Raw genomic sequence first — 23,086 nt, forward strand, 5'->3', positions numbered from 1 at the left:
AGGACATTTTTCCATTTTTTGTTCAGACAGAGCAGGAGGAAGAGAGAGAGAGAGAAACATAGACGTGAAGGGACACATCGAGTGGCTGCCACCCGCACGACCAACCAGGGCCGGGGACAAACTGCAACCGAGGTACGTGCCCCTACAGGAACCGAACCCGGGTCTCTCTGGACCGCAGGCCGATGCTCCAACTGTACTTGTCAGTAGCAATATATTTTATGGATTAAAAATATTTTATTTAGCCATAATTTATTCAAACTCAAAATTTTAAATTTCTGTGTATAGCTGTCACATATACTATTTAAAATGACTGTGAATGCCCAGCTGGTGTGGCTCAATGGTTGAGCGTCGACCCGTGCACCAAGAGGTCACCGGTTCGATTCCCAGTCAGGGCACATACCCAGATTGTGGGCCCCATCCCCAGTGGGGGGCATGCAGGAGGTGCCCAATCGGATGTTCTCTCTCATTGATGTCTCTGTCTATCTCCTTCTCCATTCCTCTCTTTCTAAAATCAATACAGAAAAATCTTAAAATAAAATGATTGTGACTTCAGATAAATTATTTTTAAAAAGTAACTTGAGCCCTGGCTGGTTTGGCTCAGCAGTTAGAGCTTCGGCCTGCAGTCCAGAGAGACCTGGGTTCGGTTCCCGTAAGGGCACGTACCTCGGTTGCAGTTTGTCCCCGGCTCTGGTTGGTCATGTGGGTGGCAGCCACTCGATGTGTCCCTTTCACATCGATGTTTCTCTCTCTCTCTCTTCCTCTCTCTCCCTCCTACTTTATCTGAACAAAAAATAGAAAATGTCCTCGGGTGAGGATAAAAAAAAAAAAAGAAGAAAGTAACTTGACTCTTTGCAAAAAATATATGTATGTGTGACAACAGACAGCATGGAACTTCCAGTTTGCTCCTCTAGGCCCTCATGTAAGTGTGAGCAGCGGGGTTGGCTTTCGGAGTAACCTGCCCTTCCCCATGATAGAGCATTTGGAAGAGGTTTCAATCCATACTTCTTTACTTTGTAAGCTGAATAGAGGTTTTCAGATTTTGTAAATTGTTCTTCTTTCAGGACAGAGGCAGTAAAATAACTTAAGAGTGAGATCATTTTAAAGGAGAAAAAAGTCGATAGGCCCTGGCTGGTTTGGCTCAGCGGTTAGAGTATCAGCCCAGAGACCAAAGGGTTGTGGGTTCAATTCCCAGTTAAGGGCAACTACCTGGGTTTCAGGTTTGATGCTCAGCCCCCATCGGGGTCATGCGGGAGGCAACCAATTGATGTGTCTCTCTCACATTGATGTTTCTCTCTTTCCCCCTCCCTTCCTTCTACTCTATCTTAAAAAAATCAATGGAGCCCTGGCCGGTTTGGCTCAGCGGTTAGAGTGTCGGCCTGCGGTCCTGAGAGACCCGGGTTCGGTTCCCACTAAGGGCATGTACCTCGGTTGCAGTTTGACCCCGGCCCTGGTCGGTCGTGCAGGTGGCAGCCACTCGATGTGTCCCTTTCACATCGATGATTCTCTCTCTCTCTCTCCCTCCCACTCTACCTGAACAAAAAAAAAAATCAATGGAAAAATATCCTCAGGTAAGGATTAACAAAAAGAAAAGTATATAGAAATCAACTTTAGACCTAAATTATCATATCTATCTTAATGTTAGCATAAATGCTAATGTACCTTAGATAAACATCAATAAATGTATCAAAATTGTTAGAATTTTTAAAATTCTATTTCAAATCAGAAAGAGAGACTAATTTATGAATAAACAAAAATGAAAGCACCACATAAAAATATTTTTTCTTCTTTCCCACTAGGTTTCTGTGACGGTGAGAATGATGGACACGGGGAAGGTATGGGTTGATTTTGCCACTGTGCTGGATGGGATGCTGACAGTAGTTTGCACAACCTCCTTTCAACATATGAACTAATTAATACTCGTGTTTCAGAACTTCTCAAAATGCTGACAACTGAAAATTGGTTTACTTGTCTGAGATGCTCTATAAAATTAGGGCTACCCATGACTAAAGCCAAAGGAAGTGTATGGTGAGATTAGAGTCCCCACAGTCCCAGTCAGAGGGTTGTACAGGGGAGCAAAAGTTGTCATCATATGAAAATATTAATGAATAGGTCACCCTGGCCCATGTGGCTTAGTTGGTTGGGCATCATCCCATGCACCAAGAGGTTGCCAGTTCCATTCCTAGTCAGGGCACATGCCCCAGTTGTGGGTTTGATCCCCGGTAGGAGGCGTGCAGGAGGCAGCAGATCAATGTTTCAATCTCACATTAATGTTTCTCTCTCTCTCCCTCTCCTTCTCCCTTCCTCTCTCTCTAAAAATCAATAAAAAATCTTTAAGGAAAAAAAGATACTAAAGAATTGGCCACTTACACCATTAGTTATTCCAGTATTCCTCCCTCTTCAGCTGCCTGTCTATCCATTTAGAAAGTTTTGAGACTCAGCGATTGACAGATGTAAATAAGCTGTGTGAGGAAGGTGCAAACTGATTGCAAAATGAAATTGTAGCTGTTGCAGAAGATACCGAGTTTTGTAAAACCAGTTAAAATGATGTTGGAGATCTACTGAAATGTCACTCAAAGCCAGTGATAAATGAGGGTCTGACAGTTCGTTTATTCATTCAGTACCAGGCACTGTTTTCTTTTCCCTAAATCTTCATAATCTGAAATTTAATTTTCACAACCTGAAAGTGAACAATTAAATTAGGTTTATATATTGCGGAGATAAGGACTCGTGGGAAAGATGCTACATGAGGAGCATCTTGCATCAGAGGCTCAATACTCTACCATCATCCTGTAGAGTCCTTTTCTGGGCAAGGCATTCTAGGCCATGAGTAAAATCACAAAAAGTTGAAACATCTACTAGACAGAAATAAATAATTGGCTTCAAGCTTCTTTGCATTTCCCCATTGAATCCTTTGAGAACTTCTCAACCAATCTCGGGTATTAAGAGAGACTAAAAACAATGAACTTCTCTAAGAAAGCAATCCTCTTTAAGGCCTTGGTGTCTACCCCAACCATATTTCTGTGACCAACCTCTTATGAGAAGTAGCCTTGAATCATGAAGCCACCACAGTTAGCCCTTGAAACTTTTCCTATCATCCATCAGTGCCTTAGATAGCGATTGTTTATTCTTCTTTGTTGTTGTTGTTAATCCTCACCCGAGGAAATTTTTTCATTGATTTTTTTAGATAGAGTAGAAGGAAGGGAGGGAGAGAGAGAGAGAGAAACATCAATGTGAGCGAGAAACGTCAGTTGGCTGCCTCCCGAAGGGCCCCGACCTGGGCCGGGGGATCAAACCTGTAACTCAGGCCTGTGCCCTTGACCAAGAATCAACCCAAGACCCTTTGGTCCACAGGACGACGCTCCAACCGCGGAGCCAAACGGGCCAGGTCTGATTGTTTATTCTCAAGTGTCCCATTGTACTGCTTTGCAAAGGCTCTCAAACCTGTTACTCCTGCCCTCCAGTGTGAGAGTCAGCTGAAGGGCCAGGATTTACCTGGCACTGTTTTCAGCACGCCCTGGTAGGTGAGTAGAATAAAGGCCCTGCCCTTGTGGAGTTCACATTTCTGAAGCAGTTTATATTAAGAGCTAGACTAAGTAGCATTCGAAGAAAAGAAAATCAAACAAGGATGTTGACAAAATGTTCAGAAAAGAGTGGTTTGACTATCACGATTAAGAGAGAGACCTAGGACATTGATCAAGCCTGGCATATTTGAGTAGGAATGACAGCTGTCAGGATGGTGTAAGGAGTAACTGTAAAGACACTGGGCCGGGCTCTATTACAGTGCTGTCAGGGACATTCTGCCCCCATCATCCTCAACTCATTCTAGAAATCCACCAATGCCATCACACCCTAAGTGCTATTAAATATAAGGCAAAATAAACTTACTTTAGAGTTTTTATTTCCGTTTTTGAAATCTTTTTCTCAGAATTTACTCTGAAATTTTGGTCCTTGTTTTAAGTGACTTCTTTCTGGAGTCTGTTATCCTTGGGTATCCCATGTGGGGCTAAAATAGACAGTCACAACCTGACAGTCAAACTGGAGCTCACATGGTCACCAAAACCTAACTGCATGTGTAGTTTCGAGCAGGCACCTGTGCCTCTAATGTTGAATCCCCTTCCTGGCATCAGATCTCCTAATTCCCGAGGGCTGGACCTTCCCTTGTCTTCTGGTCTCTCTCTCTCAGAACAAGAAATATTTGTGAAGTAAATCATTTTTTTTTTTTTTTTCTTAACGAAGATCATTTGTTTGGCCATAGGTGGGATGGCTACCATCTAATGCAATGAATGTGCTTTCCCCTCTTTAGTGGTATCTTTCGCGGGTTCACTGAAAGAAGAGCATCTGTTAAACGTTCCCAAGCCACTGCCAAAACAACTGTGGGAGACCAAGGAGGTGGGTGAACAGTGCTCAGCTGTGTTTGTGATCACTGGCTGTGTCAGAGGCCATTGTGAAATCCTGCAGGGGAGCAAAGGAGGAATTAGGGGGAAAGCAAGAGAGTTTCTCTGGGGACAGAGCTGGGAAGAATACACTAGGGAATGATGGTTCACATAAAAATCATCACATTTTGTTGGTGGGTTAGTACAGTGATCTTTTGTCTTCCTAATTTGCATATGAATGAACTGATTCAGAAAAATCTATCAGTCCCCCATATGTCATTCATATTACTAAAAGTACTGAAACCTGGTTACAAATCATAGGCAGACTTTTCTGTTTTGTAGCCAACAGCATCTACCAGTCACCAGCTTCTGCCCTGAATTGCTGGCTCACCAGATATCCCTTTTTTAAATCAAGGACATTTGACCTGAGTCCTCAGGGAGTCAGTAAACAAATCATCTGTTTTATGATTTCTATGAGCCTTTTCATATTTGTGTCTACACGTGTGCTAGCTGACCCCCACCATGCCCTCAACTGTGGAAGAAGGGCGGTCCCATGGTACTTGACTGGGCCCTTCTTGCCATAGGGACGCGCTGTTGCCTTTGAAAGGAAACAGCTCATTGTCCCAGCCCTTAGTGATTCCATTGCTTGTATTGCTTCTGTGCTTAACCACCCGCCTGTCTAGGCTCCTGCATCCTGTTCCATTTTCTTCTGCCACATCCACTTCAGCATTAGAGTGGGCTTTTGTAAAAGTAAGAGGCATTTGATGTTGCATCATTTGGAGGGGAAAAAGAGATATGATTTAAAATTTATCTCCTTAAACATAGGCTAAGCAGCCACACTTTGTCTTTTTGGCTGTGGAGACACAAGTCATTTTGGAGGCTTGTACCAGAGGACAGTAATATCTTCTCCAGCACAGAAGGCAGCCACAGCCACTCTTTCCTGAGTACCAGGCCCTCCCTCTGGGGAGAGGCACTCGTCTCCCTTAGTTCTGAAGGGTTTGTAGTTCTCGTAAATCATTTCTGGGAGAAGACTTGAGTCAGTGGGTTCGTTCACGTTTTCAACATACAGTATATTTATAGAGCACCTTTTGCCCGGCATTCTAGGTCCAGGGAGTCTGCATAAACAACAAAATTCCTGTGCCCCACCACCCTGCTTACTTTCTAGTTGAAAAAATATTTATTTTCTTGTGATAGTAATTTCTTCTTTCCTCACCCTGTTTTATCTTTTGTATTCTTTTCCTTTCAGGCCAATTGGAAAAGGGATGTTTATTTAAAAGTTCTATATGTAGCCCTGGCCGGTTTGGCTCGTGGTTAGAGCGTCGGCCAACACTAGAGAGGCCCGGGTTCGGTTCCCGCTAAGGGCACCTACCTCGGTTGCGGTTTGTCCCCGGCCCTGGTTGGGGTCATGTGGGTGGAGACCACTCGATGTGTTTCACGTCGATGTTTCTCTCTCTCTCTTCCTCCTTCTCGCCCTCCCACTCTAAATCTCAAGATAAAGTGTAAAAATGTCCTTGGGTGAGGATAAAAATAAATAAATTAAAGTTCTATATGTAAAACATTGGCCTTTTTGAAGGAAATACTATTCATCTAGAAGATAAAATAATAAACATCAAATTAAGAAAATGTATTAATGTTCTGCCTCCCTTGTGCCTGGAGAAGTATAGTCAGAACTGAAAGGGCTGCTAAATGAAGTGTATTTACTGCCTTGTCCTGACTGGAGCCCAAGATACTTAGAAAGATTCTTCTAAAAACTTGACTTTGGCTTTGAAGTGAGTAAGCCCAACTTCTCTCTCTCCAGGTTCAATCCCTGTCAGGGCGCCCTCGATCCTGTGATGTTGGAGGTGGCAAGTAAGTGATGTTGTTTCTGTTCGTGGCTCAGTCTGTCCTGAAGGTTTTCCCGGAAGGGAAGTCTTACTGCTTTGTCACAGAACTGAGAAAATACACCCGTCACGTGGGAACTGAAAGTCAACTAAATTTTCATAAAAACAACAGCTCTCGTTTGGTACTTATATTTTATTTATTTAAAGTAGTTATATTACATACTGTGGTAACAAATAAAGCTGCCATAAATATGTGGGAGAATGACACAACTGACTTTTGGTAAACACACACCTTGAAGCAGAAGTGTGCAGGTGTGGAGAAGAGCCCACCAGCCACACACTGTGGCACTTGGCACCTTGGTTACATACAAGTTTCTTGAGTTTCTCCGAAGGTACTTAATGCCACTGAACTGTACACTTAAAAGGTGCCATATTGAATGAAGTGTCCTCAATTGAATTCATTCCTGAAACACAGCCATAGCTCCTCACTGGTTCTCCCTGCTGTCTTTTTGTTCCCTTAAGCCATCCTCCACACTGTAATTGAAAAACTGTATCTTGGAAGGTATCTGGTTGATACAGAGGTAGTTTTTTTTGCAGGAAAGACAATTTAGAAATCTAGCAAACAGAATCCTGTATATTACACAGCAAGGCCTTTATATGGTGCTTATAATTTTTAAAGGACTTTTGCATCAGTTGTCTCATCTGGTCTTGGGAAATATTCCTATAAGGTGGCCCTAGATGGCATCCTCAGTCCAACTTAACAGGTAGAGAATGGCACTTCAGAGAGGTTAAGCCAAGGAAGCAAATTCTGAGGATGAGGAAGAGGCAGAGCTTATATGAGCGCTTGAATCTTTGATACCTACTGCTTTTATTTGACAAGGGAAATGTATCAGACATGTCCTGTTCCCCAAAGCCTAATGATTTTAGAAAATAACACTTATCTTTCCTTTTTTAGCACTTTTCCACACAACAATCAAAATATAGGCCTCTCACCCTTTCTGGGGACCCTGAACACTGGAGGGTCACTGCCAGATCTAACCAACCTCCACTACTCAGCGCCCCTGCCGGCCTCCCTGGACCCTGGTGACCACCTCTTTAGTAGCATGAGTATGGGGAATAGCGTGGGCAACCTTCCTGCTGCTATGACTCACCTGGGCATAAGAAGCTCTTCTGGTAAGTATCCCCTGCTCTGTAAGGACCTTGCCCATGTCCACTGGTGGCTTAATAATAGGTGGTTCCCAAGCCACGTGGCCTGTTAGTGGATTGTGGAGTAAGAGCACGTACCTGTTCTTATAGCTCTTGACCCTGCTGACATGTTGCTTTGGTGGCCCAGTTTCTGCTGGACGTTATGAGCTCTGGAGCAGCTCTGCTAAACCTCCTTCTTTATCATCTTCTTCAGCCCATGTATCCCGGGGACTTGGAGAATAAGATTTGAGAGTCAAGAAATAAGTGTCCATTCTATTCTGTGTTGGCTGAACAATGTTAGTGGCTTTCATTAACTATCATAGGATGCTATGCTATGTAATCATCATAGCTGTCTCTCTAGTTCCCTCTAATTTCCCATTGGATTTCAAAAGAGAACATTTTGCATTTTAGAAAATTTACAGTGGATACAATGACAGCATTTATACTTAGATAGATACATATATTAAATGGAAATCTACCACAGTTCAAAATTAATGGCTCAAATTTTCAGAAGTGCTAAAAGATGTGGCATGTAGTTGTATTAATATGCTACCCATAATGTGACTTGGATGTTACTATATGAATTTGAGTGTTTACAGGTCAGACCCCATGTGACTACATTTGCTTAAACCTTGACATGTGCTCTGATCAGTGTGTAGGGCAGTGTTATTACTCCCTCTTTCACCCAGGGGTGTGGGACGGCCCTGGCCATAATGGTCCTAAGAATCGTGTGGGTCTATGGGGAAAGAGAGTGCTGCTTTCCACTCTGGGTTCAGCCTGACTTGTCTATGTAAAGCAGAACTCACCACACAAATGAGAGTGGTCCGCTTCAGGGTGGTCACCTGGAAGGCTCTCTGGAGATTTACAGTCATGCTGCCAGGTTGCAACATAATTTTAGGTTTGAAGAACTGATTTCAGCAACCACCTTTATTTTTTATTATTTTGGTCATTTGTTTATCCTGCTGCTTTACTTATGTGCCTGTAGACATTCTCTGAAAAAAGACATTCAGGGTCACATAAGTGAAATCACATCGGCACTTAGCTCCCTTGGGTCTTAGGGAAGCCGGCATTCTCCCGTGTCGCCTCTAACACTGTGCTTCATCTGGAAATCCTGATTTTAACCACTGCCTCTTATTTTCCTCAAATAAGCCTTATTTTGTCCAGCATATGTCAGAACCAGTGTCAAGTTTTTCTAGTTCCTATGCATGGAACTCAAAATGCATGGTAAGCAAAGTTGCACATAATTTTTTAAAGATGTTTATGCTTTCTTTCTGAATGAGTGGGGTTTTTTTTTTTTTAAAAAAAAACGAAGTTCATATCTTTAGCTCTGATTTTTTTTTTTTTAATCTTCACCCAAGGATATGTTTTTTTGTTTGTTTGGCTTTTGATTTTTGGTTTTGAGAGAGAGAGGAAGGGAGGGAGAGAGAGAAACATCGATGTGAGAGAGAAACATCAATTGGTTGTCTCCCATATGTGCCCCAACCAGGGCTCAAACCTGTAACCTAGGTATGTGCCCTGACTGGGAATCAAACCCTCAACCTTTTGGTGAACCGGACTTTGCTCCAACCAACTGAGCCACCCAGCCAGGGCTATTTCTTTTTCTTTTTATTTATTTATTTTTTTTATCCTCACCCGAGGACATTTTTCCATTTTTTGTACAGATAGAGTGGGAGGGAGAGAGAGGAAGAGAGAGAGAGAGAGAAACATCGACGTGAAAGGGACACATCAAGTGGCTGCCACCTGCACGACCAACCAGGGCCGGGGACAAACTGCAACCGAGGTACATGCCCTTAGCGGGAACCGAACCCGGGTCTCTTCGGACCGCAGGCCAACGCTCTAACCGCTGAGCCAAACTGGCCAGGGCCTATTTCTAATTCTTATTTGAGCCAGCCTTGTCTCTGAACTTCTTCCATGGAGAGTTGAGTTGTGGAATACTACTTAAGGCTTTATCAGAGACATCTTTCCTACCTTTTAAAAGTTCTTTGCCAGCTAAAAATGCTTTATTTCTTCATTTTCATTTAACACTCAATTTTTATATCCACATGAAACAATATATAGTTCTGCTCACCCCCGCGGCTGGTGCAAGAGTGATGGGCTGAGCTGTGAGACCTGGGTGTTGCCGGTTAGATACGCAGCAGCAGCAGCATTCATTCACGGAGCGAAGCCGCTCGGTGCCAGGCCCGTGCCAGGGGTCAAGGACCCAGCGGGCATAGGACAGGTCGTTCCCTGGCTACCCATGTATGGAAATGCCTTTCCCAAACTCTCTTCTCATGCTAAATCTTGATACCCTCCCTCCAACATAAAACTAAGCACCAGCAAAAGTTTCCTTTTCCCTGAATTGGAATAGACTGTGATAAACAGTTTCTCAGGAGCCAGAAAACCAAAGAGGATGTAACCATGGGGCAGGAGACATGGAGAGTGTCTCTTCCCATGACTCTGGCGTGCTCGAGATATGTACAGGCTACACTGAGGCAGCTCCCTGAGATCCACGCCCTCAGTGCAAGGATGTTCTCTGGAGCAGCAGAGGGCCCGGCAGTATGCCTGGGACAGAGACACCTGGGGCCTGGAGACAGAATGTGTTGCACAGCACTGGCCCCGCTCCCTGGGACAGAGACACCTGGGGCCTGGAGACAGGATGTGTTGCACAGCACTGGCTCCGTTCCCTGGGACAGAGACACCTGGGGCCTGGAGACAGGATGTGTTGCACAGCACTGGCTCCGCTCCCTGGGACAGAGATACCTGGGGCCTGGAGACAGAATGTGTTGCACAGCTCTGGCTCCGCTCCCTGGGACAGAGACACCTGGGGCCTGGAGACAGGATGTGTTGCACAGCACTGGCTCCGCTCCCTGGGTTGCAGCTGAGCACACTGCACGTGCGCCGCTGCTACCCACTGTGCCTGGTCCTGCTCTCCCAGCGGCCCTCACACAAGCACCTTCCTCTCCAGCACACATTCTCCTCTTGCTGGCACCCTTCTTTGCCGTTGGTACATCGGATACAGGTTCAGTAGGAGAGTTTCCAGGAGCTCCTCCACATACAGAGTCATCATCACATCACAGGAAGCTACGTTTTCTTTAATCTTTGGAAAACAAATGACTTGGTCTGAAATTATGACAAGTAACTTGTAAATTTGTTGTCTCCTAGGTCTCCAGAGTTCCCGGAGTAACCCCTCCATCCAGGCCACACTCAATCAGCCAGCGCTTTCCTCTTCCTTAAACAGTCACCCACAGACATCTGCTCCCAACGCCTCTACTCTTCACCCTTCACTTCGTCTCTTTTCCCTCAGCAACCCGTCTCTTTCCACCACAAACCTGAGTGGGCCCTCTCGGCGTAGGCAGCCCCCCGTCAGCCCTCTCACGCTGTCCCCTGGCCCTGAAGCACAGCAAGGGTTCAGCAGACAGCTCTCTCTAACCAGCCCGTTGAACCCATATCCTGCCTCACAGGTAAAAACAACTACGATGAAACACACTGAACAATATAGGAATTGCTTTCCTTCTCTGCGTCATTTTGGGTTGGGTCCATTCCACCAAGCGTTGTCCTTGAGGTCACTTATATCTAAAATCAGAGAGACCAGAAATGTGAGGAATTCAGAATGCATTAATGATTTTCTAAGTGCAAATGTGTGTTAACCATTCCTAAGCAAACATTGAACAGTTTGCAGTCATTGTAACTCTTGAAGTTGAGGTTGGGGAAAAGGATAGGGTATAGAGGACACAATCTAGATATGTCTACCTTAGCTCAGGGAGACCAGGAATGGAAAATCAATAATTGGCTCTCTAAGTACTTTAAACCACAAGGACAAGCCCAAGAAGACATATAATATCTTCCTACAACTTTTATATTAGACCTCTTCCCTAACTACGACTACAGATTTGAGAAACGATACTTTTATTATTCATGAAATAGTAGGTGTAATAAGGATCATATCACTATGAAGAACCCAAAGAAGTCTGTTTAGAAAGAGACTGAAGTTCCAACCCTGTTATAGAAATTCAGGGGTTGAAACATCATATTTTGCCTTGCTGACTTTGTTTTTATTCTAAGCTCTCTTAGGGTGGTTCTCCTTAACAAAATCATCAGTGAATATATTTTTAACTTGTTGGTCACATTATACCATCACTTACTAACCACTGCTCCATAAATGAGTAATGACTTAGCAAGGAGGAGTGGACAGAACACAATGGAAGGATTGGCAAATCCAGTTATTAGTCATTCTTTACCAATTACTAGCTACGGGATCTTGATTATATGAGTAATCCCTTTCGGGAGAAGGTAAGAGGTTATTTCATAATTGTTTTTTTTAATGTTTTTTAATGTTATTAATTTTATTTCGCAAAATTATTTGACAGGATATATAAAATATTACTCAGGCTTCCTAGATACATGTTAAGGAGACTGTATAGATAGAGAGCATCCTCTTTTAGATGTTTACATTTTTTAATTTGCTTTATATTTAGTTTTTTTTTTTAATCAATGTTGTTCATACTCATAGTTTAAAAAGTTAGATAGTTTTCTAAAGGACTTGTTCTGAAGTTAGAGTTGTTTCCCCTCCCTACCATATTCCTCACTCCCTAGAGATGACTACTTTCAACCATTTTAGCTAATCTCTTTGGTTTACCCACGTTCTTTCATGCTTATTTTATTCTACATTTTTAGTGTTAGGTGTTATCGAATGATAATCTACCATGGAAGACTAGTGTTTTGTTCTCTTTCAGTTCTCCCAATTCTCCCACACACATACACTCATTTCTTCCCTCCACTTCTTTCTTCTTTCTTCACATTGTGGTTTGTTATGATTTTGATTAGAGCAGTACTCAGTATGCAATTTTTTCATAGTTATAATGATGTAGTCAGAGTTTAACCATATAGTATTCTATGAAATAAAAAAATGAACTTTTTTTCCCTCTTGGTAGTTAATAAATGTCCTACCTTGTTAGTCTGGTTTTCTATGTATGTATTACTGATTCATTCCCAAACTCTTGGAATTGAGCAGATCTCTCAATACAGCTAAAAACAAATCCTCCAATAGCTTTGCAAGAAAGAGTACATGAGTACATAGCATGATTTAAATATGTCTTTATTCTACTCACCATTTCATTGTTTGGCTGGATATAGAGTACTAAATTGAAAATAATTTTCTTTTGAGATGTTGAAGTTATTAATCCATTGCCCTTTTAGTTTCTAGAACTGCTATTGAAAAATTCAATTTCATTCTTATTCTTAATACTTTGAATGAAATCTCCTTTCTCTTTTTCCCTCTGGAGGCTTATAGGATCTTTTTGTCCCGGTTTTCTCAAATTTCAGAATAATGTAGCCTGACTTGAGTCTAGATATTTGGCGGCTTTCTTCAATCTGGAAACTCATAGCCCTCATTTCTGGGAAATTTTCTTTAATGATTTCTTTGATGATTTCTTTCCCTGAGAACTGAGTTGGGAGAGAAAGGTGGAGGGCTCAAGTTTAACAGTGAGCTTTCTCATAAACTGTATTTTCAGGAGAGTGCCTCGCCTGCTAGGGTCAGGGTGCCCTGTCCAGAAACCCTTTGTTGTCCTCTCTCCAGAACACAGCCCTCCAGTCTTCCACAGGCCAGGGCTCAGAAGCCTGACCGCTTCTCACCTAAACTTTGACAAGATCCTCCTGGTTTCAGCTCTGGGATCCTGGGATGTAAATCAGGTTGCGTCTTAGTTTCTCCGCTGCCAGCTTAGCTTTCGGCCTTCTCAGCTCAGCCAGGCCAGTCACTTGTTCATCTGCTTTTCATTTTCCACATTTTGTTGCCATTTCCTTCTATCTTATTATCTTTGTCCTCATGTTGTTTGTTATCATTTTGTTGTTATTGTTTTAGTGTTGTTTATGAATGTTTATTGTTGTTTAATGTTGTTTTAGTATCTTTTGTAGAATTTTGGGAGGCAGAAGAACTAAATGCTTTTTTCAGTTTTCCATCTTCAACCAGAAACTTTAATCAGTTTTACAGCTTTTAAAAAAAAACACCATGGTTTTTCCTGAGAAAACTGAGAGGAAACTGGTAAATCGGCCGGGGTTTTGTTTTGTTTTGTTTTTAGGACAATAGAAATTGTCAGTGAATGGGAAATGCTTTGGGGGAGAGTGAGATTTGAGATATTCTTTGAAGAAGCAGAAATAGGCTTCTCAGAGCACAGCATAGACTGCCATGGTGAAGATCTCAGGTTTTTGTCACTGTGACATTTCCTCATCTTAAAGGACTTTCTACTAGAAACTCAGAAGCTAAGCTACTTAGTGACTTTGTTTTTCAGATGGTGTCCTCTGATGGAAGCTCACTTTCCTTCCTGCCCACAGAAGCTCAAGCTCAAGTGTCCCCACCTCCCCCTTACCCCACCCCCCAGGAACTCCCACAGCCTCTCCTACCGCAGCCCCGCACCCAGGAGCCCCCTGCTCCGCAGCCACACGCAGCCTCATCACTGCCACAGTCAGACTTCCAGCTCCTCACGGCCCAGGCGAGTCCTAGCGGGAACAGCGGTTTGGAGGGAATGCTTATTTTGTCTTGAGTTCCAAACTAAATGATCCCTTCCTTATTCCCTGTAGGGCTCATCTTTGACCAACTTTTTCCCAGAGGTGAGCTTTGACCAGCAGTCCATGAGACCAGGCCCAGCCTTTACTCAACAGGTGAGTGATCACCCCAGGGGGCCTGCCTCTTCTCAGAGCGGGGACTGTTCAGTGTGTGGGACCCACACCAAGCAGGCTAGGAACTCTACTTCTCTGATTTCAGATGTGCTTGGTGGCGGGGAGAACCTGGGATCTCTCCTAGCCCTAAAGTGCTGGTGCTGGCTGCCTTATTTAGTGCCAGGCCTCAGCAGAGGAGCTGTTAGAATGAGTGATGGAAGACTCATGATGACACTCTAGTCCTAGAACCGTAGAATCGTTCCTTCGGGCAGGGACCGCGGCAGTCCACTGGCCTGTTCTGCTGAGAAGACTGGGATGCAGGGAGGGGCTTAGCCTGCAGGCCTGGTCACTGTGCCCAGCACAGTGTGTGGTCTCCCAGGACAGTTTGGTCCTGGTGAGGACAGGGGTCCTTCCCTAAGCTATTTCCATTCAGCCATTTCCTTTGGTTTTTAATTTTTCCACAACACTGACCATTTTGAATATCCCTAGATTTTGGAATGTGTAATAAGTGTGGACTGGGCTCTAGGATGGGTTGAGGGTAGAGGAGCACTTCCCAGAACGTAGTGGCAGTGGAATAAAGAAAGGCATATATCCTGAGGAGGCTATCGTAAAGCCTCGTGGTAAAAACCAATAGTCCTGCCTCCCTCTTGTCCGGAGAAGCCATTTTAGTCTCAGTGAGTCAGCCTCTCCCAGAAAAATGATGGAAACTTCTACTTTTGAGAGATTGTACAAATAGTTTGGAAAATTCATTTCTGCAAAGGCACCTAACGTAGGCCTCCATTCTAACCTGTCTTCAGAGGGGCTTTCAAATAGAGGGGCTTGCCTGCGGCTCCTTCCTCTGGGGTGAGAAGAAAAGGGCTCTATTATCTCATTTTTGTGGAAACCAAAGAGGAAAAGAGCCTCTCAGCTACATCAGTTCCTCGGTCATCCTTGGGGAGCCTTGGCAGGGTTCCCACAGATGGCAGTTTCCACCGGCCTCAGTGTGACTGAGGAGAAGGGGTCTGAGACCAGAGGGGCACAGAAGCCACAGCTGTGGGTGTCTCTGGAAGGCTTAGTGGGCCAGGCAGTGTGTGAATGGGGATGAGCCTCCTACACTGTGGACTGCAGGAACCCCCACTCCATACCAGCATCTGCCTGCCTGAGAAGCCTTCTCTGTAGGGTGGTTATCAGCACAGCAGAGCACTCTGGGAGCCTACAGGGAAGCCACTGCATTACTCACTCCTGGGAAGCAGAGATAGTTCTTTACTACATAACCTTTGATGTATCCAGGTGCCGCTGGTGCAGCAAGGTCCCCAAGAACCACAGGACTCATTTCATTTGAGACCAAATTTGTATTCCAACTGTGGGAATTTCCCAAACACCATACTGACCGGTGAGTGTGGGCCGCCCCTCAGCTTCTTCGCTTTTTTTACTTTGCTGTGTTTTTACAGATGCCATTGCAAGATAGCTTAAACAACGACATTAGATAAAGCAAAAACGGAAAGTACCTCAGCTCAGCTTTACCTTTGTGAGTTGCAGGTGTCTAGCCCAGAGACTGTGACGGCAGTGAGCCTTTTTCTGAAATATTTAATTTTAAGTGATTGACAAGTATTCAAATGGAAAAAGCTGACAAAAATTGGGAGTTGTGGAAAGAATGTAGATTCCAGAGCAAAACTGTAGGCTGGGAAGTGGTTGGGACACAGCGATAACTGTCCTGGTTGGGAATTTAACAGGGATAATGTTTGGGGATTTCATCAGTTAGTTATGTTGTAGCCCGGGGCCCTCACACACCCTAATCTGCCCTGTTGCCTCTTGCTGTTTCTTCCAGAAGACTCAAATTCCGGCCTGTTCAGAGATGTCAGCAGTGCACTAGCGGGCATGCCTGAGGTCAGTCTGAACATGGACACTCCGTTTCCATTGGAAGAAGATCTCCAAATTGAACCCCTGAGCCTGGATGGACTCAACATGTTAAGTGACTCCAGCATGGGCCTGCTTGACCCCTCTGTTGAAGAGACGTTTCGAGCTGACCGACTGTGACCAGAATGGAACAGAATGGGAGCATTTACATCTGAAACAGCTAAAATGGAACAGAATAGAATGGAGCCGGCAACACCCCTGGGCTTTAATTATCCAGGGCTTCTGACATGGAAAAAACCGATTCCAGGGCTCCTAGCTTTCTGATGAGGTCCCATCTCATGTACTGTGTCTTATTCTAGACCACAGAGCTATGCACTGCCTCTCAGGCCTGTGGCACAGGTTATGTTGCTGCAGGCAGGTTGATTCGGAGCTTCCAGTGAGTTGGTCGTCACCACAACTATCACACCTTTTTGTTGGCCATCTCGCCAGTCACTGTGTAAAGGTGGAGAACATGGACTGGGGACCCCAGGAGCACTGTGCAGTGCTCAGAACCACTGATCTCAGTCTACCCTGAAGGCAGGGCCTGGCCGGTATGAGAGGCAGTTAGGGGCCACCAGCCTTCAGGAGTTGGCTCAGTGTCAAGCAACGGTACCATAGCACCAGCTGCCTTCTCTGATCCAGCCGTTATGGCTGGGCCCTGCCAGCTGGTGGCAGGCGCGTTCAGGGCAGAACAGAGAGCCACAGCTCTCTCAGATGCCTTAATTCTAATATGAAGAAGAATTCACACCGTGAGTCCAAGAACAGACCTAGTGAGCTGAATGGCAATTTGTTCTCTTCCCATTTATAATCTCTTTTCTGCTGCTTCCGTTCACCTTCTCCTATGGACAAGAGGAAAAGGAAGACTATTTTATTCAATCACTGAAGAAAATTTCCCCTGGTCATGGATGAACCTGAAGAGAGAGAACAGTGCTTCTTGGTGGCTGTGGAAGAAAGAAGGGGCCTGCAGGTCTCTCACAGATACACAGCGTCCTGCAGACAAACTCTGGACAAGCTCCAGACACGTGCAGGCCTCCCTCTGAACATACCACCTGGAGGGAACAGCTGGAGGATTGAATCAGACTCAGCCATTAGCTGAGCATCAGCGGAGTGAAGCTCTTTCTCTGGAACGGGGGTGTTAATGTACCTCCACTGGACCCCGAGCTCCTTGAGGGCAGGCAGGGATTGTGCCTTATTCATCATTGAACCCTCAGTACCAACAAGTGCCTGGCACTGAGCAGGTGCTGTGTAACTGCGTGCTGAATGCATAAATGAATGCATGAATGAATGAATGCATGAATGAATGAATCTGCCTGCTGTAAGGCAGTCTAATCTTTAGCTATCCCTTTCCTTGCCAAATCTTCTCAGAGCTTTAGCTTTTCTGACACTTGTGCCTGTGGTTAAGTCAAGCATGCACTTTAATATGCTTTTAACACTAGGTGTCCAAATCCACCATTAGACTGGGCACCCATCCTCAAGGTTATGCTCCACAGCAGGTAGGTGCAAACTGTCTTCTGAATGCATCCACAATGTCTGAGTCAGCTGAGGCCTCCCAAATGCTAGGGCCTCAGGGGTCTTGGCAGGCCTCACCTCAAAAGATCTTCCCTCTCAGATCCATGTTCTTCTCTAAATTGTTTTAAAATAGCGATTCATTCTTTGAAGTTGAAGACATTCTGTAGTAAAATGAAGACCTAATTCATGAAACCATTATTTGTCATTAATACCTTAGCATAAAATAGTATTACCAAATCAACCGCCACTGCCTGCCCCTCCAGCTTAGGCTAGGCCAGCCCCTGATCAGAAACCTGATGGGTGAGTTTGAAGGGGGCCGAGGCGACAGGACCTGCTGAGCACCCTCGGGCAGCGGTCTGGGCAGAATTTGAGCATGGGAGACAAGGAGGGGGGGCAGGGACACTAAAGGAGAGGTGAGAGGTGCTAGAACCTTTGCCTGGACAGCCACTGCCTCCCCTGGAGATACTAGGAGTGTTCCTCCCTGAAGGGCACTAGGCTACTCCCAGCCCAAAGCAGCGAGTCTGTACTCTGCTGGTCTGAGTCGGGCACTTCTGTGCCTTATGGCAAGAGGAGCCTTGTCACAGGATCCTGGGCTATTAGCCTCTCCAGACCATGTCCCGTTGCTTTTCTATCTTCAGGAGCATCGCTGCCCCCTGGCCTTTCCCCAGCCTTGACGTGAGCCACTTCACACCAGCCCCAGGCCCCAGCGCTGAGTCAGGGACAGAGCCAGCGTCCTCCTTGCTGAGCGCCAGCTCGGGAGGGGCAGTGGGCCTCCCCTTCCCAGCTGTTCCCACTGGGACTTCCAGATCCCTTGATACTGAGGATCGCAGCGGGGGGAGGGGAATGAGTCCATATTAAAGTAAAGGACCTTTCTTCCAACAGTACACAGCACCCCATTTGCCGAAAGAAGCCAGGTCCTTGCTGCCTTTCCTGTGTCCAAGGCTCCTGACATCTGGTCTGGCCTTTCAGACGGGAGTGGTGCTGATGTTATAATAGGTTTTTATTAAGAGTGGGGGTCCCAGCATAATTCACTGCACAGTGCCTTACCCCTGGGGATCATCAGTGTCACGGTCCCAGCTTTCTTTGTCTGCGAAGCAGCCCCACCTTATGGCTGGAGACCCTGAGACCTATGTGATAACTGGTGCTGCCTGGGGGGCTTCTCTGTGTGACTCGTGAGCATGGAGGCTTCCAGGGAAAATGGCTTGTTTGGGGGAGTATGATAATGACAGTAAGGTTTAGCACTGAATTAAATTTATCCTTAGGTCCATCAGTCCGATCTTTTCCTGTGAAAAGGTTTTGGGCATTATACAACCTACTTTGCTTAGATGGTGTCAAGGACAACCATGGACAGGTAGTCGCTCTGACTGTCGGCAGGTAAGTCTGCACTCACTGATGCCTTACAACAAGCCAGGCGTGATCCTTGACGACCTCTGAAGTGGCTGCATACTGAGCATTTTCCAATATTTAGTTTTGTTAGAAGAAATCAATGGCTGTACTACTCCCATTTACTAGCAGTTAAACAGCACAGAACTAAAACCTATCTGTTTCCATTTTTCCTTTGTGTACGGTTGTGATTTGTAGGACATAAGGTGTTAGGAGAAAATTTTCTTGATCATGTCAAGATGAACATAAATTCTCCTTTGTCCTGTTTCATTTCTCCTAAGTCTACTGTATATTACCTGAGCTGAACGGTTTGTTGTGTATTCCAGGCCATTTGCATGTTTGAAGACATTTCCAGTTCTGAATCTTGTCAGCTCTTCTGCTGTGTGCACAGATGGTTCTGAGCGTGTTTTCATGGCTCGTGATGGAACCATCACAGCAACTAATCAGACTTCCCGCCAGTGTCCTAACTCCCAGGTCCCTTGTTAAACAATATTTAAAGATTGGAATTTGTATAAAGTAGCTTTCAAGTTTTATAATGCATCATTTTACATCTTTCTTAATTAAAAGCACAATGAAGTTGTATCTGCATTTGGTGTTTTTCTTCAGCCTTGGATGCAATGAATTGGGGAAACGCCTTTCTCTCCCGCCGCCTCCTGTGCAGCTCAGCCTGCAGTAGGGATTTCTGGTCCTTGGCTGGCAGGTCCTGCACTGATCTGCTTGTCATGTGTCCACTGCTGAGAGAAGCTCAGAAAGCAGTAGGGTACGTGGTTCCTTTGAAGCTGTGAGTACCAAGGATACAGTACCTGGTGGTGTCTCAGTGTTCTGCCAGCACCCCTTCCAGACCCCTGCTTCTGCCCTCATCTAAAACCCTTCCCCTCTGGAGGTTCAGGCCTGGCTGCTGCTTCCTCCAGTGCCCCGTGGTCATGGGCTGGCCTTAGTCCCCCACCTCCCCAAGGACTTTGGCTTTGTTTTCTCCTCACCCCTACCCCTTCTCCATGTTCCAGCAGGCTTCACAGGCCTGGTCTAGCCAACAGCCAACATCCTCCGGCCTCAGACCCACCTGCTCAGCCACACCCAGAGCTTGTCATAAAGGGGATGCTGCTGAAATCTGCCTCAGAAATCACATCTCTGACCCTAACTTCCTGAGCCATCTTTTCTACTTTGGTCCATACACACCTAGTTCTTTGACCGCACTGAGAACTGTATCTCTTGTCCCTTCCTCTCTCACCCTGCCCACCCTCTCCTGGCTTCCCTTCCTTCCTGGGCCTAGTGCACTGAGCCGGTGGTCTCTGAGACTCCCTCCCCAGCCTCCTGCTCCAAACCTCGGCCTGTCCCTGTTGGGAGCCCTGCGGAGAAACACCACCCTGCGCTATCCACTGCCTCAGTCCTCTTGACACCCAAGGGCACCTCAGACCTCTCCTCACGGCCTCGTTTCTGTCCCCACATTCAGAAATTCAGGGCCACAGGGGGGCGGGGACAGCTCCCTCAGGGTCAGTTATTATAAGTATTATTTGTTGCTTTAATATGTCCTTTCAAAGAAAGGATGCACAAATCTTTAGAAGTACTAAATTGGCATAATACTTGTTTTGAAATACCACATTTTAGTAGCGGGGGAAATGTTCTAAATTGATCTTATTTAGGTCCTGTTTGTCTGAGTGCTGTACCATTTGCAAGTATGGAATTTAGGGTTTTGCAATAAGCCAGTTATACGGGGGCGGGGGCAAAAGTAGGTTGACAGTTGTGAAACAGAATTTATTCTTGTATTATTATTCATTAATTGTATTATTTGTCATACGAACAACTATAAACCTACTCTTGCCCCACCCCGTATGTGGCTGTGTCCTCATGTGGACACTAGATGGAGCTGAGACCATAAGAGTGGCTGTTAGGACCCAAAACAACAAGATACATTGACCTGACCCTCTCAAATTGAGCCTTTAACTGGTCGGCACTGGTGTTGGTTAGCATTGCATCCTATGATGACACAATGTAAATAAGCCTCTCTCATGACCGCTCCACTGTGGACAGTGAGACACTGCACATCACATGCCCCTCACTGTGCCTGAGAGGTAGGGCAAGGATGACTTCTTAGGTTTACAGATGAGGAAGCAGAGGCAGAGAGGCTCAGTCCCTGGGCGGAACAGGGAGCACAGGCTCTGACTCCCAGGACCGCGCCTTCACACCTGCTGCCGGTCTCCGCCCCGAGCCGGACCACCAATGGGATCCAGTGACTCCGTCCTCACTGGAGGAAAACATCCCTGGGAGGAAGATGCCTGAGTAGGAGCGGCCAGCTGAGGAGCATAGGAATTTCTTTTCCAGAAAATTTTTTTTAAAGAAAAGGCTTCCCTTTTATAATAGTAGAGCATGCTCATGATAAGAAATTGATGTAACACTGATAAGTACAAAAGCAATGGAGATACCCTCTTCCACATGTATTCAGAGAAAAGGGCAGGTAGATGGATGGACATTTTTTCAAAAAAAAAGGACTCACAAATACATGCTCTTTTGGGGGAAGGTACTTAAAATTTAACAGAACAAAAAAGAAAGCCTAAATGTATCTAGAAATTGCCAAACTGCAAATAATTGTGCTTCTTAATTATTTCTCTAAAAGGAAAGAAAAATATCAAGAGGCTGGATTCACTCTTTAAACCTGTTTCAACTGTAGATGGCATCTCTAGACAGCCTGCGATTTAGGATGAGGAAATGAGCTCACCCACTTCCTACCTCCTGCCCCCCTCCCGGTGCTGTGAGTTCTTATTTTTACATTGTCAGGTTTGTACTGTTTGCATCCTGTCCTGTAACCATCCTTCCCACCATTGTTTGGCCCCAGGTCATTGTGTGCGGGCGTCCCCTGCTTGCCGCCAGTCCTTCAGCATGGGTTTCCCAGTCCCCGTCCCTGAGTTCTTTTTTAAGATATCTTTTCTTTATTGGTTTTTTAGAGAGAGGGGAAGAGGAAGGGAGAGGGAGAGGGAGATAGAAACATCGATGAGAGAGAACATCGACTGGCCGCCTCCTGCACACCCTGCAACGGGGATCGGGCATGTGCCCTGACCTGGGATCAAACTGGAGGTCTCCTGGGGCACGGGCCGACATTCAACACTGAGCCACACTGGCAGGCTGAGTTCTTTATGTCGATTCACCTCTTGGCCTCCTTGGCTTTGTCATCAAGGAGTCTATTCAAGGGCTACGAGGCTGCAAGGTTGGACCTGAACCCTGAAACGGGGGTGGGTGGGCTATAACGTTGGCTGATTTATGCCCAGTGAAACGCATACATCTGCAGTGTAGGGATGAGCACTACACTTTTCAATATGACTCCTTCCTAAAAACTGAGTCTTAAACTTGTGTTTGGTATAGTTGAAGTTTTAGAATTTGGGGGGAAGGAAAGGTGTGAGGGGCTCAGGGCGTGTACTGTGTTCAAAGAAAGGACATACCAGGCTTCTAGCTCTGGGGAACTCTATGGCCAGGCCCCTACCACTACCCTAACAACCCCACCCCATTTGAGGGCAGTGCCCTATACCATCTTCACTTGGAAAAAGCCAACTTCCCCTTCAAGGCCTAGGTCCAATGACACCTCCTCTCTGAAACCTTCTGTGAGGTTTGGATGATTGTTTGACAAATATTTCCTTCCCCTCTCTCCCATGTGGGAGTAATTAGTGTACCTCGGGGACGCTTTGCCCTTGGGCTGTGCTCCGGGACTTGCTCTGGCCAGGGAGATGTTTGGGGATGAGACCTGGAGCAAAGCCGTGACGTGGGCTTGATGGCAAAGCTTGTCCTCTTGGGCTTCTGCTGTTGCCATGAGCACAGCTTCCCCACCGTGTAGACCGACCACTAATTCCGGAAGAGTGAGAGACAAGGCATACTTCGACCAGACCCACACCCAGGAGCCAGCCCGGCCAGGCCTCGCATAAATCAACAGCACTGTCCCAGTGCATCAGCAGACACGTGAGCCAGAAAGAAATGCTCCTAACAGTAAGCCATGAATCATGGGCTCATTTGTGATGTAGCATTGTTGTGGCAAGACTTGACCGATAACCTTCTCTGTTTCCTCTTTGTGTTTGAGTTGCAGTTTGTTCCCACAGCTTTAGTAACTGCAGGGCTAGTTTTGTTGTAGAGTCGGCCTCCCCCCTGGCCTATGAGCAGTTTGAGGCAAAGACTGATTCAATTCTGAGTCCCCAGTGCCCAACTGAAGGGCACCCAATGTCATCCTCTCCATCTGCCCTGTCCCCAGGACAGCCCAGTGTGTGTGGAGAGCCCCAGGCCTCTGTTTCCAGGACTCACCTGCAAATTTGGACAAGGAGGTTCGAAAGCCCT

At 45.7% G+C, this 23,086-nt stretch overlaps 1 protein-coding gene across 2 annotated transcripts in view; it reads left to right on the plus strand.

Moving 5' to 3' along the window:
- The window catches only part of CRTC3 (CREB regulated transcription coactivator 3), a 93,434-nt gene extending 74,094 nt beyond the window's left edge, over positions 1–19,340 (plus strand). Inside the window, exons 7-15 of one of the 2 annotated variants that reach the window (XM_036277815.1) lie at positions 1,797–1,832; positions 4,304–4,389; positions 6,172–6,221; positions 7,149–7,366; positions 10,520–10,818; positions 13,642–13,842; positions 13,931–14,011; positions 15,278–15,380; positions 15,816–19,340. In XM_036277815.1, coding sequence (XP_036133708.1) covers positions 1,797–1,832; positions 4,304–4,389; positions 6,172–6,221; positions 7,149–7,366; positions 10,520–10,818; positions 13,642–13,842; positions 13,931–14,011; positions 15,278–15,380; positions 15,816–16,024 — 1,283 coding nt within the window. In that variant the 3' untranslated portion in view covers positions 16,025–19,340. The remainder of the gene's footprint in view (positions 1–1,796; positions 1,833–4,303; positions 4,390–6,171; positions 6,222–7,148; positions 7,367–10,519; positions 10,819–13,641; positions 13,843–13,930; positions 14,012–15,277; positions 15,381–15,815) is intronic. The other variant, XM_036277816.1, reaches the window with a different exon arrangement.
- Positions 19,341–23,086: the final 3,746 nt, after the last annotated feature.

Source organism: Molossus molossus, unplaced genomic scaffold, assembly GCF_014108415.1.
Source record: "Molossus molossus isolate mMolMol1 unplaced genomic scaffold, mMolMol1.p scaffold_m16_p_24, whole genome shotgun sequence".
NCBI lineage: Eukaryota > Metazoa > Chordata > Mammalia > Chiroptera > Molossidae > Molossus > Molossus molossus.